Source organism: Cervus elaphus, chromosome 1, assembly GCF_910594005.1.
Source record: "Cervus elaphus chromosome 1, mCerEla1.1, whole genome shotgun sequence".
In the NCBI taxonomy this organism is placed as follows: Eukaryota; Metazoa; Chordata; class Mammalia; order Artiodactyla; family Cervidae; genus Cervus; species Cervus elaphus.
This window is the reverse complement of record NC_057815.1, coordinates 36,285,025-36,306,183: the sequence shown is the minus strand read 5'-3', so window position 1 is coordinate 36,306,183 and position 21,159 is coordinate 36,285,025. Positions and strand designations below refer to the sequence as shown.

At 40.8% G+C, this 21,159-nt stretch overlaps 2 protein-coding genes across 4 annotated transcripts in view; both read right to left on the bottom strand.

Moving 5' to 3' along the window:
- DLAT (dihydrolipoamide S-acetyltransferase) overlaps positions 1 to 13,259 on the bottom strand; it is a 32,744-nt gene extending 19,485 nt beyond the window's left edge. The window contains exons 1-7 of the mRNA XM_043899110.1: positions 12,904 to 13,259; positions 12,306 to 12,407; positions 11,395 to 11,519; positions 11,096 to 11,249; positions 7,923 to 8,049; positions 5,448 to 5,635; positions 4,036 to 4,189 (exon numbers count right to left, since the gene is read on the bottom strand). Coding sequence (XP_043755045.1) covers positions 4,036 to 4,189; positions 5,448 to 5,635; positions 7,923 to 8,049; positions 11,096 to 11,249; positions 11,395 to 11,519; positions 12,306 to 12,407; positions 12,904 to 13,182 — 1,129 coding nt within the window. The 5' untranslated portion in view covers positions 13,183 to 13,259. The remainder of the gene's footprint in view (positions 1 to 4,035; positions 4,190 to 5,447; positions 5,636 to 7,922; positions 8,050 to 11,095; positions 11,250 to 11,394; positions 11,520 to 12,305; positions 12,408 to 12,903) is intronic.
- A 2,243-nt stretch (positions 13,260 to 15,502) lies between these two features.
- DIXDC1 (DIX domain containing 1) overlaps positions 15,503 to 21,159 on the bottom strand; it is a 75,773-nt gene continuing 70,116 nt past the window's right edge. For all 3 annotated transcript variants that reach the window (XM_043899090.1, XM_043899082.1, XM_043899096.1), the window contains one exon: positions 15,503 to 18,803. In XM_043899090.1, the coding sequence (XP_043755025.1) occupies positions 18,723 to 18,803 (81 nt within the window). In that variant the 3' untranslated portion in view covers positions 15,503 to 18,722. The remainder of the gene's footprint in view (positions 18,804 to 21,159) is intronic.

Genomic DNA, 21,159 nt, shown 5'->3' with positions numbered 1-21,159 from the left:
TCATAGCTGTTTGTAAGGCCTCCTCAGAGAACCATTTTGCCTTTTTGCATTTCTTTTTCTTGGGGATGGTCTTGATCACTGCCTCCTGTACAATGTCACAAACCTCCATCTATAGTTCCTCAGGCACTCTATCAGATCTAATCTCTTGAATCTATTTGTCACTTCCACTGTATAGGCATAAGGGATTTGATTTAGGTCATACCTGAATGGTCTAGTGGTTTTCCCTACTTTCTTCAATTTAAGTCTGAATTTGACAATAAGGAGTTCATGATCTGAGCCACAGTCAGCTCCTGGTCTTGTTTTTCCTGACTGTATAGAGCTTCCCCATTTTTGGCTGCAAAGAATATAGTCAATCTGATTTTGGTATTGATCATCTGATGGTATCGATTTGTAGGGTCTTCTCTTGTGCTGTTGCAAGAGGGTGTTTGCTATGACCAGTGCGTTCTCTTGGCAAAACTCTTATTAGCCTTTACCCTGCTTCATTCCGTACTCCAAGGCCAAATTTTCCCGTTACTCCAGGTATTTCTTGACTTCCCACTTTTGCATTCCAGTCTCCTATAAAGAAAAGGACATCTTTTTTGGGTGTTAGTTCTAGAAGGTTTGTAGGTCTTCACAGAATCGTTCAACTGCAGCTTCTTCAGTATTATTGATTGGGGCATAGACTTGGATATTGTGATATTGAATGGTTTGCCTTGGAAATGAACAGAGATCATTCTGTTGTTTTTGAGATTGCACCCAAGTACTGCATTTTGAACTCTTTTGTTGACTATGATGGCTACTCCATCTCCTCTAAGGGATTCTTGCCCACAGTAGTAAATAAAATGGTCATCTGAGTTAAATTCATCCATTCCAGTCCATTTTAGTTCGCTGATTCCTAAAATGTCAGTGTTCACGCTTGCCATCTCCTGTTTGACCACTTCCAATTTGCCTTGATTCACAGACCTAATATTCCAGGTTCCCATGCAATATTGCTCTTTATAGCATCGGACTTTACTTCCATCACCTGTCACATCTACAGCTGGGCGTTGTTTTTGCTTTAGCTCTATCGCCTCCTTTTTTCTGGAGTTAGGTCTCCACTGGTCTCCAGTAGCATACTGGGCACCTACTGACCCAGAGAGTTCGTCTTTCAGGGTCCTATATTTTTGCCTTTTCATACTGTTCATGGAGTTCTCAAAGCAAGAATACTGAAGTGGTTTGCCACCAGAGAAGCCCACAAACAAAGAATTACCTGGTCAAAAATGTCAGCAGTGCCACAGCTGAGAAACAACACTAGGCCTGTTCTACCACCACTCATTTTCTAAAGCCCTGTCTTGAGCCCATATCCTCCCGAAAGGTACATTTCTATTTCTGTGCCTTCCTTCACAGCAAAAGCTCTTGACTAAATTGTTGACAATGCTATCTCCACTTTTTCATTCACTTTTCACTTTTCATCCTGTCTAAACTGTCACTGCATATATCTTTTGAAGTCGCTATTGTTGAGTCCTCATATCCAATCCTTGACTAAGTTCTGTTGATTCTGCCACAAACGTATGTTGATGCTGTCCATTTCTTTCCATTTCTATTCTCATCACCTTTGTGTAAACCACCGACTCCAACAACATCTTAACAGACACTTTTGCTTTCATTTAATCCATTTGCACAGAGCAGCCAAAACAATCTTTTAAAAATATAAATGATTTTATGCCATGTCTTCATTTTAATCTTTCAGTGGCTTCCTGCTCTACTTGAAATAAAATTCAAACTCTATCATAACCTGTAAAGTCTTTTATGTTCTTAGCCCTGAGTTTCTTTCTGCCCTCATTTCCTACCACTTTGCTCACTATGCTCCATTAACACTGGCTTCCTTTCTTTGCCTCAGACACACCAAGCTCTCTCCCCTTCAGGCTGGTCTTTGCCCAGAATGCTTCTCCTGCAGTTCTTCACATGGTTGGCTAATAGCTGACTCCTCCTCATCTTTCAGATCAGATCAAATTTCACCTCGTCAAAAAGATCTTCCCCAACCATCCCGTCCAAAAGTGGTCATGCATGCATGCGTCTGCTGTGCTGAGTCGTTCAGTCGTGTCTGACTCCTTGCGACCCCATGGACTGTCGGGATCCTCTGTCCATGAAACTGTGCAGGCAAGAATCCTGGCGTGGGCTGCCATTTCCTATTCCAGGGGACCGTCCTGACCCAAGGATCGAATCCGTGTCTCCTACACTGGCAGGCAAACTCTTTACCACTGTGCCACCTGGGAAACCCACGACACAGAGGTACCCTGTTTGTTACTCACTAGCGTAACACTTGGTTTACTTATTTGTTAGCATTCAAATCATATTATTTAATAAGCTATTATTATCACCATAGCTAATTACCTATATTTGCTTCCTACATACAGGCACTGTTATTAACATATTTAATCCCAACAAGCTATAAAGTTTTATTTCTATATACAAATAAAGAAACTGAGACAGCAAAGGGAACACACCTAGTGTTCGCCAGAGCTGGGGCTTAAATCTAAGCATTCCAGCTCTAAAGCCAACACTCGAAACTACTATGCTATAATCCCCGTCCATTCACTTCTTTATTGTCTCTGCCATGAACAAGTGCTGGATGCACAGACAGTACTCAGTGAATATCTGTTTAAATAAATCAATCACTTAACTCTAACTGCATAAGAATACTGAGATTTTTTCCACATAAATATTTCCTAAGGCAGCCAGTATAACTCAATATCCAACAAATGGTCCTCATTTACTTGTTTAAATTCCTCAGATATAATTATTAACCCAGTCCTTCCTCCCCTTAAAAATGTTTTCAAACTTAAATTGCTATCCCTAATCATATATACATAAAGAATGGCAAAGTATTAGTGAAATGACATTAATGGGGAAAAGAGTCTTTTTACAAGAATTCTCTGAGGTAAAACAGTGATAACTTCTGTCCCTGTATTTTTGGGAACTGGCTTGCTTTCAAACCATAAAAACAGGCTGCAGACAGTGATAACGAATGATGTTTGCTCATAGCTGGATAACTGGAGAAGTAGCCATTATTTCGAGTAATTAAAGATGGCAGAACATCAAAACAGAAGGAAGTATAGGGTAATGGGAAAAATACAGATTCTAAAATGAAACAAATCTAGATTCGAATTGCAACTTCATTGCTTAACAGAATAAGAGATCTTTCAAGAGTCTATTTTCCTATCCAAAATTCAAGTGTTATGCAAATTAAGTCTGGTAATTAAATGCCTGGCACAGAGTACTAGCCATTGAACCAAGCTCCAGGAATAGTAATTCCTCCCACCCCTTTCCAAAGTATATTAATTACCTTACATTAAATTTTAGCTTAAAACATTTAAATGCCAGCCAATAATAATAATGTGAACAAAATTAATATGTATGGAGTATTACTATATTCTAGATACTGTTCTAAGCCCTTCACTTATTTTATTGGAAACTATTATCTCAGTTTTACAGATGGAAAAACAGATAAAGTAATTCATCAAAAGACATATTACATAGAAAGTGATAAAGCCAGGATTAAACCCTAGATGGTCTGATTCAAGAGCCCATGCTCTTATCACTAAGCTACACGTTCTCTTTGGGAAGAAAAAGATGAGTAAGACATTTTCCTTTGCCCTCAATAGGTGTTAGTTCAGTTTTATATGAATTTTATTATTTTAAGTCATTTCAAATCATCCCAACTTCATGTTATGTTTTGAGTATTGCTACATTCACTCAGCCTAGCACTAATATAGAATTCTTATTACATAATCAAGTACTATAACCCAACTTTGCTGAACACATCATACTTTCACCAACAATTAAGCAGTTCCCGTTAATAGAAAATGAAAAAAGCTATCTAAATTATACAGGTAGATCTCAGACAGACCAAGTAAAGCACAATAAGTTTTCCTACTCTGCTAGTTCCCTCCCTCATCCTTCTCCCTACTTTCCCAGATAAGACAGCTCTATATATTAATAGTTGCAGTTGTACTCTCTGGTCATAAGGAGGAAACTCAATTTTAGTAAAACTCCATTCCATAGAAACAGACATACCTTTTACTTGTGTGAGGTCAATCCCTTTCTCTGCTGCCAACTTCTTTGCAAGTGGGCTAGCGAACACTCTTCCCTTTGGTCCAGCTGGAGCAACTGGCCGGGGGGCTGAAGGCGGAGGGGCTACAGGTTGGGGCGTTGGAGGAACAGGGGCTGCCTTTTGAAAAAGGTTACAAATTGTTAATTCACCACTGCAAAGACTGACCTGAAAGACTAAGAGCTTATAGTTTATTAAGTCAAACCTATTTTAATAATATAACTTTCATCTTTTTTCCAAAGGTCAAATGCTCATTTTTCTTGCTTAACCAACATAATACAGCAATATGAATACAATAACATTATTTTAACAAAGAGAGAACAAAGTCAAGTTCTCTAACTCCATGATTAACACAGAGAGGCACTGAATTTAATTCTGGTGACCAGTATATAACATCCTTATAGCCTTTCTTCACTTTAATCTCTTGTCTCTATTTTCTTGTCCCTTTTTTATTCTCATTCTATCACCTACATGGTTTTTACTTAACCTACTTCCAAAATAATAAATTATTCTGGAAGGCTCCATGTTGAAAACACATTAAAAAAATAAGCCAATACTACTACTTGCCAGCTCCCCATAAATGTATGGAAGTCAGAAATCAAAGTTTTCTCTGACAGAACTGTGTACCTAGTCTAAACTCACATGATTCTACACCTGCAGAAGCCTTATAGTGTTATTTCTGCCCGGAATTCATATGAGTTCATGTTATAGGTATATAGCATATGGTGGTGGTTTAGTCACTAAGTCGTGTCCGACCCTTGAGACCCCATGGACTGTAGCCTGTCAGACTCCTCTGTCCACGGGATTCTCCAGGCAAGAATACTGAAATGGGTTGCCATTTCCTTCTCCAGGGGATCTTTCTGAGCCAGGAATCGAACCCAGGTCTCTTGCATTGCAGGCCGATTCTTTACTGACTGAGCTACGAGGGAAACCCTGGTATATAGTATATAACAAAAGAGTAAACTCTACGCAAAATAAGCCATTTATGTCAAGATTCCCATGTGTTACAAATATAACCTTCACCTACTATAATATGTGAATACCAAGAGGACTGACAAAAACTACAAATTCTATAGAAAACGGGTGATGAAGCATTACCTTCCATATGTGTATCTACACCTAAAGCATAAAAAGAACAAGTCACCTCAGCTTTGTTCTCAACAAGACTCAAGAAAGCAGGGAAAAGAAAAATTACAAGAATCAAACTATTGACCAGCATGTGAACAGTGCCGTCCTATGCACCCTGTAGATCGCCATGAATGTTAACTATCTCCTTCCTGAGTCACAGACTCTTAGCACTGGAAGGAACCCAGAATATCACCCCTTAATTTTGAGATGAATAAGGTAAGCGTTCCCTCAATTCTAGAAGCATACCTACCGGAGATGGGATAGGTGGTGGTGCTGGTGGTTTTAAATCAGTTACTTCGGCGGGCCGGTAGTCAGCAAACGCGGGTATATCTGCCTCTCTCTCTACAATGATACAGAGCGGGGCTCCTAGAGGGACATCGCGTGTGCCTTCTGGGATCAGGATTTTTGCGAGGTAACCTTCCTCCTGTACTTCAAAACCTTAAATGGAAAGAAAAAACCATTGTGGAACTTAAAGGCCTTTACTAGCCTACCAAATTCAAAGCACAGTTTTCAAGTAAAAGGTTCTTCAAAGTAGCTATATAACCTTTTGCGAGCTATTTAACCTGTGTCTCAGCCTCTTTACCTACAAAATGGGAACAACAGTACCTACCTCACAGGGCTATTACAAAAGTTAAGTGAATTAATATTTTCCAAGCACCTGGAAATAGTACCTACTGGTGGTTCAGACAGTAAAGCATCTGCCTACAATGCGGGATAGCCGGGTTCGATCCCTGGGATGGGAAGATCCCCTGGAGAAGGAAATGGCAAACCACTCCAGAACTCTTGCCTGGAAAATCCCATGGACAAAGGAGCCTGGTAGGCTACAGTCCATGAGGTCGCAACCAGTCAGACATGACTGAGCAACTTCACAAAGTAAATACTAATAAATATTTGTTAAGTAAAACCCCAAGAGGTTACACAGTGGTTAGTTCTGAATGTTTTCTTTAAAACATCTCCAAGGGCAGCCCTATGCAGACCCACAAGTCTCCCAAGATGGCATCAGCTGTACTGCTAAAGAACAGAACCACATGGTTGTTAAATTAGAAGAGCTACTACAGTTGATAGTGCTGCATCTTTGGAACTTTTCTGAAGAGGGCACACTTGGTATTACACCAACTATTTCAACATGAAGAAACACAGCATTACTAGAGAGTCAGTGGTGTTGACAGCTTTACTCAGCTACTGCTTTTCTTTTTTTTGGCTGCACCATGTAGCTTATGGGATCTCAGTTTCCCCACCAGGGATTGACCCCCAGGCCCTCGGCAGGGAAACCCTGAAGTCCTAACCACTGGAACACCAGGGAATTTCCAGCTACTGCTCTTTTTTTTTTTTTTTACAAGGAACTCAAATACGAAGGATTCCAAAAGTAAAACTAAAAGGAGCCACTGTAGAAAACATCTTTTGCCTTCTAGACCTTAGCTTCCTGCTGGGCTGTGCCTCTCCCTGATGAACACATCTCTGACGAATCCTTTTATTTCCAGCTGAGAATTAATATCCAATACAAGACATATGAAAAGAAAAGGCTCCAAGGCCACTACAGAGTTTAGAGTTTGACCAAGGTTAATACTTCTCTAGTGACCAGTTTCTAGAATACCACTCTCTACAGCAACACTGGTAATCAAGTTAAAATGCAAAGCAGATCTATTTTTGCCAGGGCTTTTCTGTTTCTTTCTTCTTAACAACCTTTTAAACAAACAGAATAGGGATTTCCCTGGTGGTCCAGTGGTTAACAATCTGTCTTCCAAAGCAGGGGGCATGGGTTCAATCTCCAGTCAGGGAACTAAGATCCCACATGCCACAGAGCAACTAAGCCTGCCACTGCAACTGCTGAGCCCGTGAGCTCTAGAGTCCATACTCTGAAACAAGCCTGAGCGCTGCAACAAAGACCCGGGCAGCCAAAAAACAAACAAACAAGAACGCTTTCCTCTAATAAAATTTTATGGGGGGAAGCACAATATGCTAAAAGATCAAACAGAGTCATAAGTGAAGGAGGGGAGCAAGGAACAGTACAGTCCGGCTCTCTAAGTCTCCTTTACCCCAAGGCGCCATCAAGGAATCATGGGGTGTGAAGAACAAAATCTGAAAAAGACCGCTGCAGAGGATGCCCAGAAGCTCCTACTGCATCTTTGAGGACTGGACAGAAAAAATATATATTTATCTACAGATATCCAGATACAGTATGGCAAATATTAATTGTCTACAGGTTTTTTGTTCTGAGTATAAAAATAAATAATAAAAAAAAATTAGTCAATAAAAGGAAATGTGATATGGTATCTGAACAGGTAATATATACATTTCATCAGTCATTCTCATATACAAAACCAATCTAAACCCTACTTTCAAGTTTTCCCTCAAAGTCATCTGAATTTCTTCAGGATTTTCCTGCCTTTGATGCTATTTTCTATTTCCTCTTTTTTTCTCCTTGCCCAGTGTGAAGAATGTCAGTTTGGATACAGCTTCTCAGTAACGTAAGGCTAATAAGCAAACTCTGGCCTAAAAATTATCTCCAAGCTGATACATGCTTGATTCAATGAGAGTGTAGTATGGAACGGACAGATGCAACTATGCGACACTTCTGTTTATGAAAATACTCTGTTCCAGGAAATTAATCCCAAGAATTAAAATTTTTCATGTTATCACTCACTCATTATAGGATAGGATGGCAATCCTCTTCCCTCACTAGAAAACTCAGAGTCTCAACCATTAAGAGCTGAAGAAATCTCACCTATAGTGGCCTTGTCAGTCTCTATCTCTGCCAGCAAATCTCCTTCATTCAGCTTCTCACCCACTTTTTTTTCCCATCTCTGAACTGTGCCCATGGTCATGGTGGGAGAGAGGGCAGGAAGAACCACCTGTAGAAACAAACACATGTTATTATTACTCAACACCAGCAAGCTTTGGACACAATGGCACTCGGGCAAGCAAACAGTTTTATGGAATGACAGCAACTCTGACAATCCAAATTCCCATCTGCCTGCTGCACCCCCAGCAGCAAAAGCCTCGTGCCTCAATAGTGTCCCTACAGGTACATCCTTCAAAGTTCAAGCTTTTATAGTGCCAATGATACTCTGACCCACCCTCCAAAGTTAAAAACCATGGGCAGAGGGGAAAGATTTCTTTCTAGACAGCTAAAATTAATTCCTCAACAATATCTAAACATAGAACATCTTCTCATCTTTCTTAACACTTAAATTAAGCTAGAGGCTTTTCATCTTCATAGAATGACCTCAGTCCAGACTTTTCCACTAAAATTTTAGTGTGTGCTTTATTGAAATCTACCTTTTCATTCAGAGGAGACTGAATTTCTCCCAAACTCCCTGGATACCTTTTAAAATTTTTAGTTATTTATTTTTGGCTGAACAGGGTCTTCACTGCTGTACACAGGCTTCCTCTAGTTGCAGTGAGCAGGTGTTATGCTCAAGCTACGGTGCACAGGCTTCCCGTCGGAGAGGTTTCTCTTGTTGCAGGGCATGGTCTCAAGGCACGCAGGCTCAGTAGTTGGGGCTGGTGGGTTCGAGGGCACAAGCTCAGGAGTTGTGGCACTTGCATTCAGTTGCTCTTCAGCATGTGAGAATCTTCCCAGACCAGGGATTGAACCTGTGACCCCTGCAGGCAGATTCTTAACCAGTGGACCACTAGGGAAGTCCCTCCCAGGTACTTTTTCAAGATAAAAAACTAATATCAAGAATTGTTTGGGACATCCCTGGTGGCCCAGTGGTTTAGACTCTGTGCTCCCAATGCAGCAGGGTACAGGTTAATCCCTGTATGGGGAACTAAAATCCTGAATGCATATGGCATGGCTGAAAAAAAAAATCCAAAACAACAACAAAAACCTGTTCTTAACAATAGTCACTTCCACCCAAGTAAAATCTAAAACAACAGATTGGCTAATCTAAATTAAAGACTGCTTCCCTATTTATATGGCTTATACATTCACTGAATTTGGATGCTCACTCAGTTATGGGTTTTGTTTGCTATGTTCTTAGTCTTTTGCATCTAATTAACATAAGAATTATGCTGAGAGAAAAATCATTTTATTCGATGATGTCTCAGGAAGCTGTGGCGGGGAAAAGTAAAACAAAACTTAGAACTCTTGACCTTCCCTGGTGATCCAATGGTTAGGAATTGGCCTGCCAATTCAGAGGACATGGCTTTGATCCCTGGTCTGAGAAGATCCCACATGCCTTTGGGGCAACGAATCCCATGGGCCACAATGACTGAGCCCATGCCCTAGAGCCCTCGAGGGGCAACTACTGAAGCTTATGTACCTAGAGCTCATGCTCTGCAACAAGAGAGGTCATCACAGCGAGAAGTCCAAGCACCGCAACAAGAGAGTAGCCCCTGCTCACCACAATTAGAGAAAGCCTTCTCGTGGCAATGAAAACCCAGCCCAGCCAAAAAAATTTTTGTAACTTTTTTTTAATTAAAAAAAAAAAAATTTGCTGAACAGGATGGAGTAGAACTGACCACCAGGAAAAATTTCATCATGAGTGAATGTTAATAAAAGACCAGGGAATAGAACATGATGCCCTAAGAAGAAAATTATTCCTATACAAAAATTTCTACAAATAAACTAAGAGAAGGAAAAGTTCTAGTCTTAATCCTTTAGGAAGAAACGCAGCTGGCTTTTATCCATTTCCAATATCCAAAACACACAAATATACATGGGATAATCCTAATATCTAATAACTAGTCAGCTTCTTAGAAACTGATTTAGTTAACAGAATCAACAGTGACTATATTTACCACCTTCAGCTTTGCTGTAATGCTATTATATATGTCTGTGCTGAATCGCTCAGTCGTGTCTCACTCTTTGAGACCCCATGGACTGTAGCCCTCCATGTTCCTCTGTCCATGGGGATTCTCCAGGGAAGAATACTGGAGTAGATTACCATGCCCTCCTCCACATTATATATGTCTATTTGACACTTACTCTTTATTGTTGCTGCTAAGTCACTTCAGTCGTGTCTGACTCTGTGCGACCCCATAGACGGCAGCCCACCAGGCTCCCCCGTCCCTGGGATTCTCCAGGCAAGAATACTGGAGTGGGTTGCCATTTCCTTCACCAATGCATGAAAGTAAAAAATGAAAGTGAAGTCGCTCAGTCGTGTCTGACTCTTAGCAACCCCATGGACTGCAGCCTACCAGACTCCTCCGTCCATGGGATTTTCCAGGCAAGAGTACTGGAGTGGGGTGCCATTGCCTTCTCCGATTCTTTATTGTTAGTCTTTTCTAAATACTACTGGATTATTTTACTTACTCTGAGAAAACAGAACACTACATGTCAAGGAAAAACACTAATTGGGGGCTTTTATTCAATAGTTAGCACTTGGTGCCTACTTAAAAAAAAAAACAAAAACTCTATTTATACAGGGAGTAGATATAAGTGGGTTTCCCAGGTAGTGCTAGTGGTAAAGAACCTGCCTGCCAATGCAGGAGACGTAAGAGACACAGGTTCAATCCCTGGGTTGGAAAGATCCCCTGGAGGAGGACACGGCAATCCATTCCAGTACTCCTGCCTGGAGAATCCCATGGACAGAGGAGCCTGGTGGGCTACAGTCCACAGGGTCGCAGAATCGGACACGACTGAAGCGACTTAGCAAAGTACAGATATAAGTACAAACAATCCTCAAAATCCGACATGTTATTCTTGAATGAAAAGTACCAAACATTATCCTACACTGAGGTGAAAAAAGATTAAAAGAACTCTCCAAGCACACACATCTGGAAATAACCACTAAAAATAAATGTTGTAAATTTTCATATTTAAATCTGTTTACTTTCAAATGACAAAAACTAGACAGGTTTAATTCCAGTTTCCAGGATGCGACTCATCTTTGAAAAATAATGAGTAAATAATAAATTTTCTAGAGCAGACACCCAGAGGCTGAGCCTCACCTGCATGTGAGTAGGATATGAGCTGCCAGGAGCCTGAGCAGAAGGTGCAGGTGTCGGAGCGGCAGCGGCAGGGGTTGGTGCCGGGGCTGCTTGTGGGGCAGGTGCTGCTGAAGAATCCAGTGTGTAATTTTTAAAGGCTTCAACATCTTCAGGCCTGAGGAAGAGAAAGAATGCGTAAGTATAAGGGGGTTATAAAGCAGATTTATCAGCCTTAGAAGCCTTTAACTAACTCCTCAGTTCTGGGCTAAAATACTCCACTTGAGCACCTGACTTTCACAGATTCCCCCAGTACTACTCACTTTTCAACTGTGATACAGATGATTGCTCCAACTGGAACATCTCTGGTACCTTCAGCAACAAGGATCTTTGCCATGTAACACTCCTCCACACTCTCAAATCCAACAGTAGCTTTATCAGTTTCAACCTTTTAACACAAAAGCAGGAGCTTAGGCTTCTGCTGCCAGTATGAAGTTTATTAACTTGTGTCTAAAATCACACAGTTCAAAGTGAAGTTAAGTCAGAAAAAGAAAGAAAAATATGTGGAATCTAAAATGGCACAAATGAACTTATCTACGAAATAGAAATGAACTCACAGAGAATAGACTTGTGATTGGGGGGTGGGGCAGGGAAGGAACAGAGTAGGATTTGGGGGTTTGCAGATGCAAACTATTACATATTGAATGGATAGCAACATGGTCCTACCATATAGCACAGGGAACTAGATTTGGTATCTGTGATAAACCATAATGGAAAAGAGTATTTAACACAACATCATAAATCAATCATACAGCAATAAAAAAAAAAATCATACAGTTCAACAGTGAAAATAAAGCCTCTATCACAGGTTTGAAAGAATTCCTATTAAAAACACCCAGGCTAATGACAAAACCCACTGAAATGTTGTGAAGTAATTAGCCTCCAACTAATAAAAAAATTAAAAAAAAAACACCCAGGCTAAAAATCAGTTTGGTTAGCTGCTGCTAACTTGGCTAACCAATCTCTCATATCAAACTGTAAAAAACATCTAAATTTCTTAATGTATGCATGCTAAGTCACTTCAGTCGTGTCTGACTCTTTGCGACCCCATGGACAGCAGCCCACCAGGCTCCTCTGTCCACGGAATTCTCCAGGCAAAAGGGATAATTACCCACTCAGATAGTTAACGCTCCGTTTAGCTAAGCTAGTCTCTTCTAACTCATTTCCAACTTACCTCTGCAATTAGTTCACCCTCATTGATTTTTTCTCCTTCCTTCTTTTCCCAGCGGGCTATGGTGCCTGCCTGCATTGTAGGGGACAGTGAAGGCAATGGAACCTAGAGGAGTAAAGGGAGAAATACTCAATTTTAAGAGCTACCTAACTCTCAATCTGGTGTAACACTTCGTTCAGTTCAGACTAATTTAACGCTGAGTCTGAGTCCCTTCACACATTGGGCAATGGGTTTATAAAGGGATTTCCTAACATCAGAAGCTCTCAACCAAAAGGACAGGCCTACCGCTCCAGTGTACTGGGTGGGTCTAACAGCAAGTCCTCAGCAGACATTCCACAGACCGTCCTAGGCTTGGCGCTCTTCTTTGAATGGAACCGGTCAGGAGAAGGAAGCCTGCAGCTCCTTCTTCAATGGAATAGGTCAGGAGAGGGAAGTTCAAGAGCTAGAGCAAAGCTGGGCAATGGAGAAGGGACACTGACAGAGTATACACGGAGGGGGGCAGTGGCTGAGGATCACCAAGGCCTCTAAGGAAGGATCCCAAGCCAACAAGTCTGCCGTGAAGGACAACGGGATCCCGCGAAGGACAGGTTCCGGGGCTTACCTTCTGATGCGGGGGGAGGCTATACCAGCGGCGGCTAGGCGATCCCCAGAGCTGCAGCAAGACGCGATTCCGCGGTGTGGCCCAAGATGTGGGGCTCCAGCCGCAGAGTGCCCGGACCCTGCCATACCCTGGGGTCTTGCTGCTGCAGCGAGCCAGAGCCGAGCCAGACCGCGGGGTCACGCATGGAGCTCCCGGCTCCTCCCGAAAGGCCGTCCACCGAGCCCCGAATCCCGCCCGGGGGGCTGCATTCTGAGCCCGTCGCGCACAGACGCGCCACATAGTGCCACGGACCCCACACCCCAAAACCAACGCCGTCTCCGGAGTGACCTCTCCAAGAGCAGCGCGGCGTTGCCGTCTGCCGCGCCGCGCGGCCGCAAGTTGTCGTAAAATGGGCTGCGAAGCCTCACCCCACCCGCTCCGCGGACCGGAGTAGCGGTGAACGTCCGGTCTTCCTCCGGGAAATGAGGGGTTTAGGGTGACCCAGTGCGGGTCGGGGCGGCTACTATAGAGCGACAGGGGGCAGGGGCATTCCAGCAGGCCGAATCTGGGAGGATTAGGCGTGGGGAGGAGTGGAAGGTGGTGGGCTCGGTGGCGAAGCCTTCCCTGGGGCGGGGGGACAGAACCTGAGCGCTGTGATGGGCGCGGTCGAAAGGCAGGGGCCTAAAAAGGCGGTGAGAGCGGGACTGCGGAAGGTGAAGTGGTCAGAGGTGGGCTGAGGGGCGTGGCCCCGCCCTGAGGAAGGATGGGAGGGGGCTCCAGGGCCTGCCGGGCACCGGGAGCCTGCGGCCGCGGGACGGGTCTAGGCGCTCCCGCGGAGGGCCGTCCGAGGGGGCATCTCTGCTCGCCGGGCGCGCCCCCAGCCTCAGCACACCCTGTGGCCCCCAGGTTTGGGGCCTCGCTCTGCGCAGGCTGTACTGGGTGTAAAGATTCAAGTTCAGGTTTGTAGCCCAACAGGAAACGGGATGAATAGGTTTTCCAGTCAAATGGTGTGAAGGGCAGCTGAATGGAAGCTATATCCCCACATTTAAGAGTGCTATAGCAGGATTAAGCATCTACTCTGAAGAAAAAAAGTTTACAAAACAGATTTCCGATTTTAATTTGCCGTAGAATCCTTTGCAGTTACATTTGTTATACTTCTACTGCCGGGTTATCATCCTATAATTGGAAAATAATCTCATTTCGGAGCTGAGGGTGGCATTAGACTAGAAGGAAACGCGTGCTGTATTTATATCTCGTAAGTCCCCAGTATACAGATGGTCAGAGAACATCAAGAACATAAGAAAACCATTTGAAAACATGTTCAACTCTGAAGGTAATTAAACGTTTGGAAAAATAAGGCAGCCAGAAGGCACTATTTCATATCTACTTAAATTGGAAACTTTAAGTTAAAAAAATTTTTTTTACTATATAACAAAAAGAATTGGAAAAATCTAACTATCCAAAAATGAGGAAAAGATTAAACAAGTACAGCTATCTAACAGAATAATATGCAGGGAGTACAACTGAGAAACAGAATTCCCAGATTAAATGGAAAGGCATACTTGAAATAATATTAAAAGCAGAGCAATTATATTAACAATTATGTAAAACTACTTATGAATAGCAATTGGAACAAATAATGGAAGAATAATTGTGCTTAGTGAAAGGGCTTAGACTATAAATTATTTAAATGTTTTAACAATTTTGAATTGGCTAAGATAACTTACTACAGTATTTCCACTCTGAATTTAATAACTGGTTCTAAATTACTTTAAGTTAGCCTTCGTATGATATGATCTTCAGTTTGTTGTTCAGTTACTTAGGTAGCCTTACTTAAGCTTAAATTTTTACTTAAAATTTTTTCATTTTTCTTTGCATAGCAAGTTCGAATTTTGAATATACTTTTGACAGGTGTAGCTAAATCATGGGAGGGCATGGGTGAAACAGTCCAGGAGTGGTTAGTTTACCTCAGAGGTAAGCTGGGAATAATTAGGTTTGTCAAATAAGCCCCCTGAGACTTGTAGAATATTACTGATATAGAATGGGTGAGATGTAAAGAGGAATTAGTTGGTAGTGAAAGTTCTTTACATATTTAACATAATGATGGAGTAACCCGATTAAAATGGCTTGTGATTAAGAGTTGAAAATAATGTAATTGGAAGGCAAATGAAAGCACCCAGGGCTAAACCTTTAGATATATAAAACCTTTAAAGTAATAAATAAAGGCTAAGTTTTAGGAAAGCAGCTTTCAAATTAATTTGGAAGTTCTGGTTCTTTTATTTTATACATTTCTGAAAGCCTCAGTGTTTTTTGCTTTTGCATTGGAAACTGTTTTGTCATAGTTTAGAGTCTTGGGTTCTTACTTGTTTGCATATTTACATAAAATGTCAAAAGAAGTGCTAAATAAATTCTCTTTGATTGTATAACCTATTTTTCACTTACACTAGAAATACCAGTAGTAATATCTGCAGCAATAAAGTAATCCTATCTCCACTCCCCAAGTAATAAGTAAACATGCTACCAAGGAGATCACTTGAGGAAATTTACTTTCACTAAATGTGAATGGCTTTCTTGATTAATTTCAGTTGATAATAAACACAAGTGAAAATTATGAATGGTATTTAGTTTGCAAACTCCATTTTATTCATAGTTCGTTTCTGCTTTTTTTTTTAAAACTAGTTCACAAATCTGGTACATACAGGCAGTTAAAACTGGTTATCACTTTGATAATCAGAAGCCTCTGGTATAACACAATCTTTATGAAAGCGTAAAACAATACATGATAGTAATCCTTTCGAAAGCAATGGTTGCAAACATCCATGTTTCTAAGAAAATATAACTTTACATATATATTTTAAGCAAGCTATACCCTCTTACATAAATTCAGACAATAGAAGAAGTGTGCAATCATAATGCTTATTTTATGGGAAAAATGAAAATTATTATAATTATGATCTGAATGTTTTAAGTAATTAGAGTCCTCTTGGATTGAATATAGGGCATACAGATATCTTCCTTAATGTACAACCATCCTGGTCAAAAAGAGCTGAGACGTTGGTCAGTTGGTAGGATTGCCATTTCAGTACCAAGTAAATGTAACCTAAATTCTTTAGGTCGAAATTGTAAAATTTTCCAATCCAGCTACTTTAGTTAACAGTGAGAATGGTCTTCAGTTTTTAAATGAAGGCTGTTTAAGGAATTGAACTTTTTATTAACTTAGTTTTTATGACAGGGTCATTTTTTAAATTGGGTTTAGAGATTATTTCATGAGCTCTAAACATTTCTAGTTCTTTAGTTTTCTCAAAGAAAGAACTTCACCAGTAGTAGGATGGACTGTCCCAACACAAATGCCAGTAGGGGGCAATACTCTTAAGTCAAAAGCTCTCCTATATATCAAATAGGAGACAGTTCAAACCAGAATGAATCAGTGCACACTCCTCCTAGAAGGCTCCTCTGTTTAGAAACTGGAATGAGGATTACCAACACATTTTACAAAAACATACTGGCGTGCCATCCTGTAATGGGGGTGCTTCATTATTACCCATGGTCTCTGAGGTTAATGAGCTATGAAATCAACTTAAGCTTTCTATGGAGGCATCAGGGCCACGCAGCTCCTTTTCCAAAGGACACAGAGATAAAAGACAAAGAAGGTAAAAGACTCTGAAAATTTTCTCTGATTTAATTTCCTCTGAAAATTTAAATTTACATAATAGTAAGAATGTTTGCTGAAAGAATACTGACAAGTAAAACTGATTTAACAGTCAAGATAAATTGTACTGAAAATACAATAACAAATTTTAGTGTGATAACCCTCATGCTGTCTTACAGCAAAACACTAAAATTCATGCAACAGAGAAACTGGTGACGGGAGGACTTTTCCTCCAGACTTCCTGGGGGGCAAAAAAGAAAAAAAGGCAAATATACTGTTTTCTTCTTGTCTGCTTTTGTAATGAATTATTCTTGCTTTTAACTGACTTTCCCAAATTGTCCCAGTCATTTCTGATGAGAAATCATTCTTCAGTAGGAGGAAACCAAGTAAACTTATATGAAAGACATCAGGTGTCTTCTGAGTTCCTTCTGTCAGCTAAAGGAGCCATCAAAGAGCTTCTGTAAAACTAACTCCACAACTGAAATGGCTGGTAGAACTGGAACAGGAGTTGTCATTAGTATACCTGTAATAAAATAAAGCTTGTTCTGAAACCACAAGGGCTGGTAAGAAGAAAAGAGCCTGTATAAAAGCTACTGGGTTCCCTAGAAAATGGATACAGTATACAGAATGTGAGAATATATAGAACTCACACTCAAGTTATAAAAATAGACATGGTTCTTGGACAAAAAGCAAATGAGTACAAAAGAATTCTCCAAACATGAACTATTTTTAAAAGACACTTCTATATAAAACAACAAAATGTCATGTCAGAGCTCCAACAAGTAGTCTGTTGAAATGGCTGAAAAGGGGAGATGAACTTGAGACAGACAGGTCAAGAACCTAGATCTGTCTGACTCTTCTGCTTGGCAGTGTACATTGGTGATCACAGGCAGACTGCTTTGGAGACTGATATATAGATATACATATATATTTATAGTATATATTTATACTGATTTTATATATATATATATATATATATATATATCTAATTGGTTGAATGAATGAGAAAACTCAAGATACTAAGTAATCTCTGAAAGTTTAACTCTTTTAGCTTCTACACTTGACAGTGTTGCACATGAGAAAGGATTCTAGGCTTTTTTCACCCAGAATCAACCCTGCCATTCACAACTCATGCCCCCATGGTTTCTATTGTGCCCTAAAGGATCAGCCTAGACTAAATATATAATAGAAAATAACTCTGGCCTTGACACTGAAGAGGGGCAGACCAGTAACTCATGCTCAGTACTTATAAATCACAAACACTGAAAGTAATGGTTTGTTTCCTTTCGACTGCAAAGGGGATGCCATGGGCTAAAGAAAAGTCATGAGAGAAAGAAAGTCAAGAAGATATGGGTAGCAGCACCTTTCCATACCCGCCTGGATTTGAAAGGAGATTTTCACTCCTTATTCCTTTCAAACACAAAGTTCATCAGTTAGAAGGGGGGGGAAATGGCTCTAAAGTTAGAGAGTCCACAGAGAAAAACAAGCAGTACATGAAATACGCCTTCTGTGGGCTAAAGGACAAGTTGCAGAATCAGTTAAGACGCAAGAGGCAGCCCAAGGTCTTAATTATGGTTTTAGCATAGTACAGCACAATATGGGCAGCCCTTTTTCAATCCAATCAACAATTCAGCACCATCCACGTCCAGTCCAAAAAAATTCCTGAAGAGTGGGCTTTCATCTTTGGTACCACCTTCTGAGTTATTCTTGGTTTGCAACAGCTGCAAAGAAGCAAAAAAGCTGGTACCTCCACCTTGTCTGTGAGTACAAATGCTGGGACCCTGATTGCTGCAACCACTGAGGCCAATTAAAATGAAAATAATACTGTAACACATAGGAGTGATGCATCCAGTTCCCAGGTTCCAGATAATAGCAGCCATGCCCATATAGGAGCGGGATCATCCATCCCCGTTGGTTAAGGCCTTCGGTTTGTTGTCCGCAGAGTAGAGTAAAACAGTGTGTTCCCACGGACAAGGAACTCCAGAAGAACCCATGGTCTACTTTTGGACAGAGATTTTAGATACCACACATGCCAGGCACACAAACAGGACTGGCCTATGGCTGTCACACTTGGAGAAGCTTCTGTTTTGGCAGCACAAACTTCCTGGTGTATTCTGGTTTTAGTCCTCTTTCCTGAGTGAAGCAGCCAGGGCGTGCCAACTTCTGCAAGTCCCCAGTCTAATACTCAGCATTAATTTTCTCCATGGTCTTCTTCTACCCAGGCCACAATTTTCCCTTCCCATCCAGGAATGGCATCATCATCGTGGAAAACCTTTAAAAAGGAAAAAAAAAGCCACCATGAAAAACAATTAAAAGATAGGGAGTCCTGTTACACATCTGTGGTTGATAAAAAATGATCCCAAACAAAGGATAACAAAGTGTAGAGGAAAGTCTTGAGTTAGAGCCTGTGTCCCTTTGGTTTTCTCCCTAAAGTTATAACTGGTTAAAAAAAAAAAAAAATATATATATATATATATATATATATATATATATATATATATATATATATATAGTGACCCTTGAACAACAGAGACATCACCCGCCCCTTCCCTACCCCGGCTCTGTGTAGTCAAAAACCCACATATAACTTCACAGTCAGCCCTCCATATCCACAGTTCTGCATCCTCAGATTCAACCAATGGCCAATCATATAATACTGTAGTACATATTTATTGAAAAGCATGTGCATATAAATGGATCCATGCAGTTCAAACCCATATTGTTCAAGGGCCAACTGTGCATGGTGTATATATGTATGATTTATATATCCTTAGTTCCACATCTATGAAATGGTAAAAGCACCCCTCTAGTACTGCTTTGCTCACAGAGATTTATAAGATTTAATAAATTACTAACCATAGAGCACTTTAGGCTTCTCAGAAGAAAGCAATACTATAAGCATTTGAAAGAGAAGGGCGAGAATAATTTAAAAATAGAAGGGATGGGGAGGGAGGTGGGAGTGGGGATCAGGATGGGGAACATATGTAAATCCATGGCTGATTCATGTCAGTGTATGGCAAAAACCACTACAATATTGTAAAGTAATTAGCCTCCAACTAATAAAAATAAATGAAAAAAAATAAAAAATAGAAGGGAGAAAATTTTGGTCCCAGGCATTATAAAGAAAGGGTCAGAACAAAGGCTAATCTTAATATGTGTGTGTGCAGTCCTTTTCATTCATTTATTCACTTCCTAAGTCACTAATAGAACAAGGTTATTAAAACAGTCCAGTGAAGAAATTTTTTTTTTTTGGTGGTTGTGCCATGTGGTATGCAGGATCTTAGTTCCCCAACCAGGGATTGAACCTGTGCCCCTGAAGTAGAAGCAGAGAGTCTTAATAACTGGACTGCCAGGGAAGTCCAGGAAATCTTTACAAAATAAAAGATCGGCTTTTCCACTCTTTCATTCTGCAACCACTATGAGAGCACAGTGCTCTTTTTAAAAAAAAAAAAATGTTTCTGACAGATGTACTATAAAGTGTAGGCTAAGAAAACAGTTAAGGACTGAGAATAAGCATAAATGACTTTGCAGTATTTCCTCATTTTCATTTTCTGAGAAACTACTACCACAATGTACTGTTTCATATATTCATGCCAGTTTGTTTGTTTTGCTCTACACAGGAAGCAGAAAGTTTTCTAAGGTTTGGCTGTAGAAAGAAAAAAAGACCCCAAAGCCAAGCTTTTCTTCAATGTGCGTTCTTTATTTTCCCTAACAAAACTTTTTACTTTGTTAAAAATTTTCTGGCCACACCCCGGGGCATGTGGGATCTTAGTTTCCAACCAGGACTCAAATCTGCACCCTCTGCATTGGAATCGCGGAGTCTTAACCACTGGGCTGCCAGGGAAGTCCCCAAAACTTTTTCCTTTTTAAAATAAAAATTCTAAGTTTGATTAGAGTGATTAAATCCATGAACTAATTAAGCTATCAACTTCTTGGGCCATTCCCTGAACCTTCTCAGTCTAGAGTAGTCAACTGGCTTGAGGCACTGGGAAACCTCACTGACCCAGTTAGAGAATTCCAGTATTTCTGGGTGCTAGTGTTGTAGCCACGTGTCCGGGAAACAAACTCACTCAGAAGGACAGTGCAGATAGTGGAGTGCAGTTTATTACACTGGCGGGCCCAAGGCAGAGTCTCCTCTTAGCCAAGGACCCCGACCAATTTTTGCGAAAACCTTATATACCCTAAGTGTACATGCTCAAACCCACCTCCCCAAATTCTCTAAAACTAGTCTGAACAAAGGAAAAGAAAGATACAATCAAAGTTTACCCGTGATTCCTATGCCTTAAACTTGTGATTTGTATGCCTTAAGCCTAGGTAGTTAACAGTGGACAATTATCAATAGGCCTGTGGTCATACCCCAATAAGCATAATAGAATTTATGATTCTATTCAGTTACACAGATAATTAGGTATTTTTTTAGGTATTTTCTAGGTATGAGCCCTGGGGCGCTTCCATCCGGGGAGTCTGATTTTCCAGTTTGTATGTCATTTCCATAGATACAGGGCATACAGCTCTAAGTCCACAGTCCGGCCCAAGAGAGAGTCCTGCTTTCAAGATGGAACCTGTTCTGTCTGTTTCCTCCTTTACTAGACCTTCAGTAGGAGTCTGTAGGGTTCAAGAACAACCAG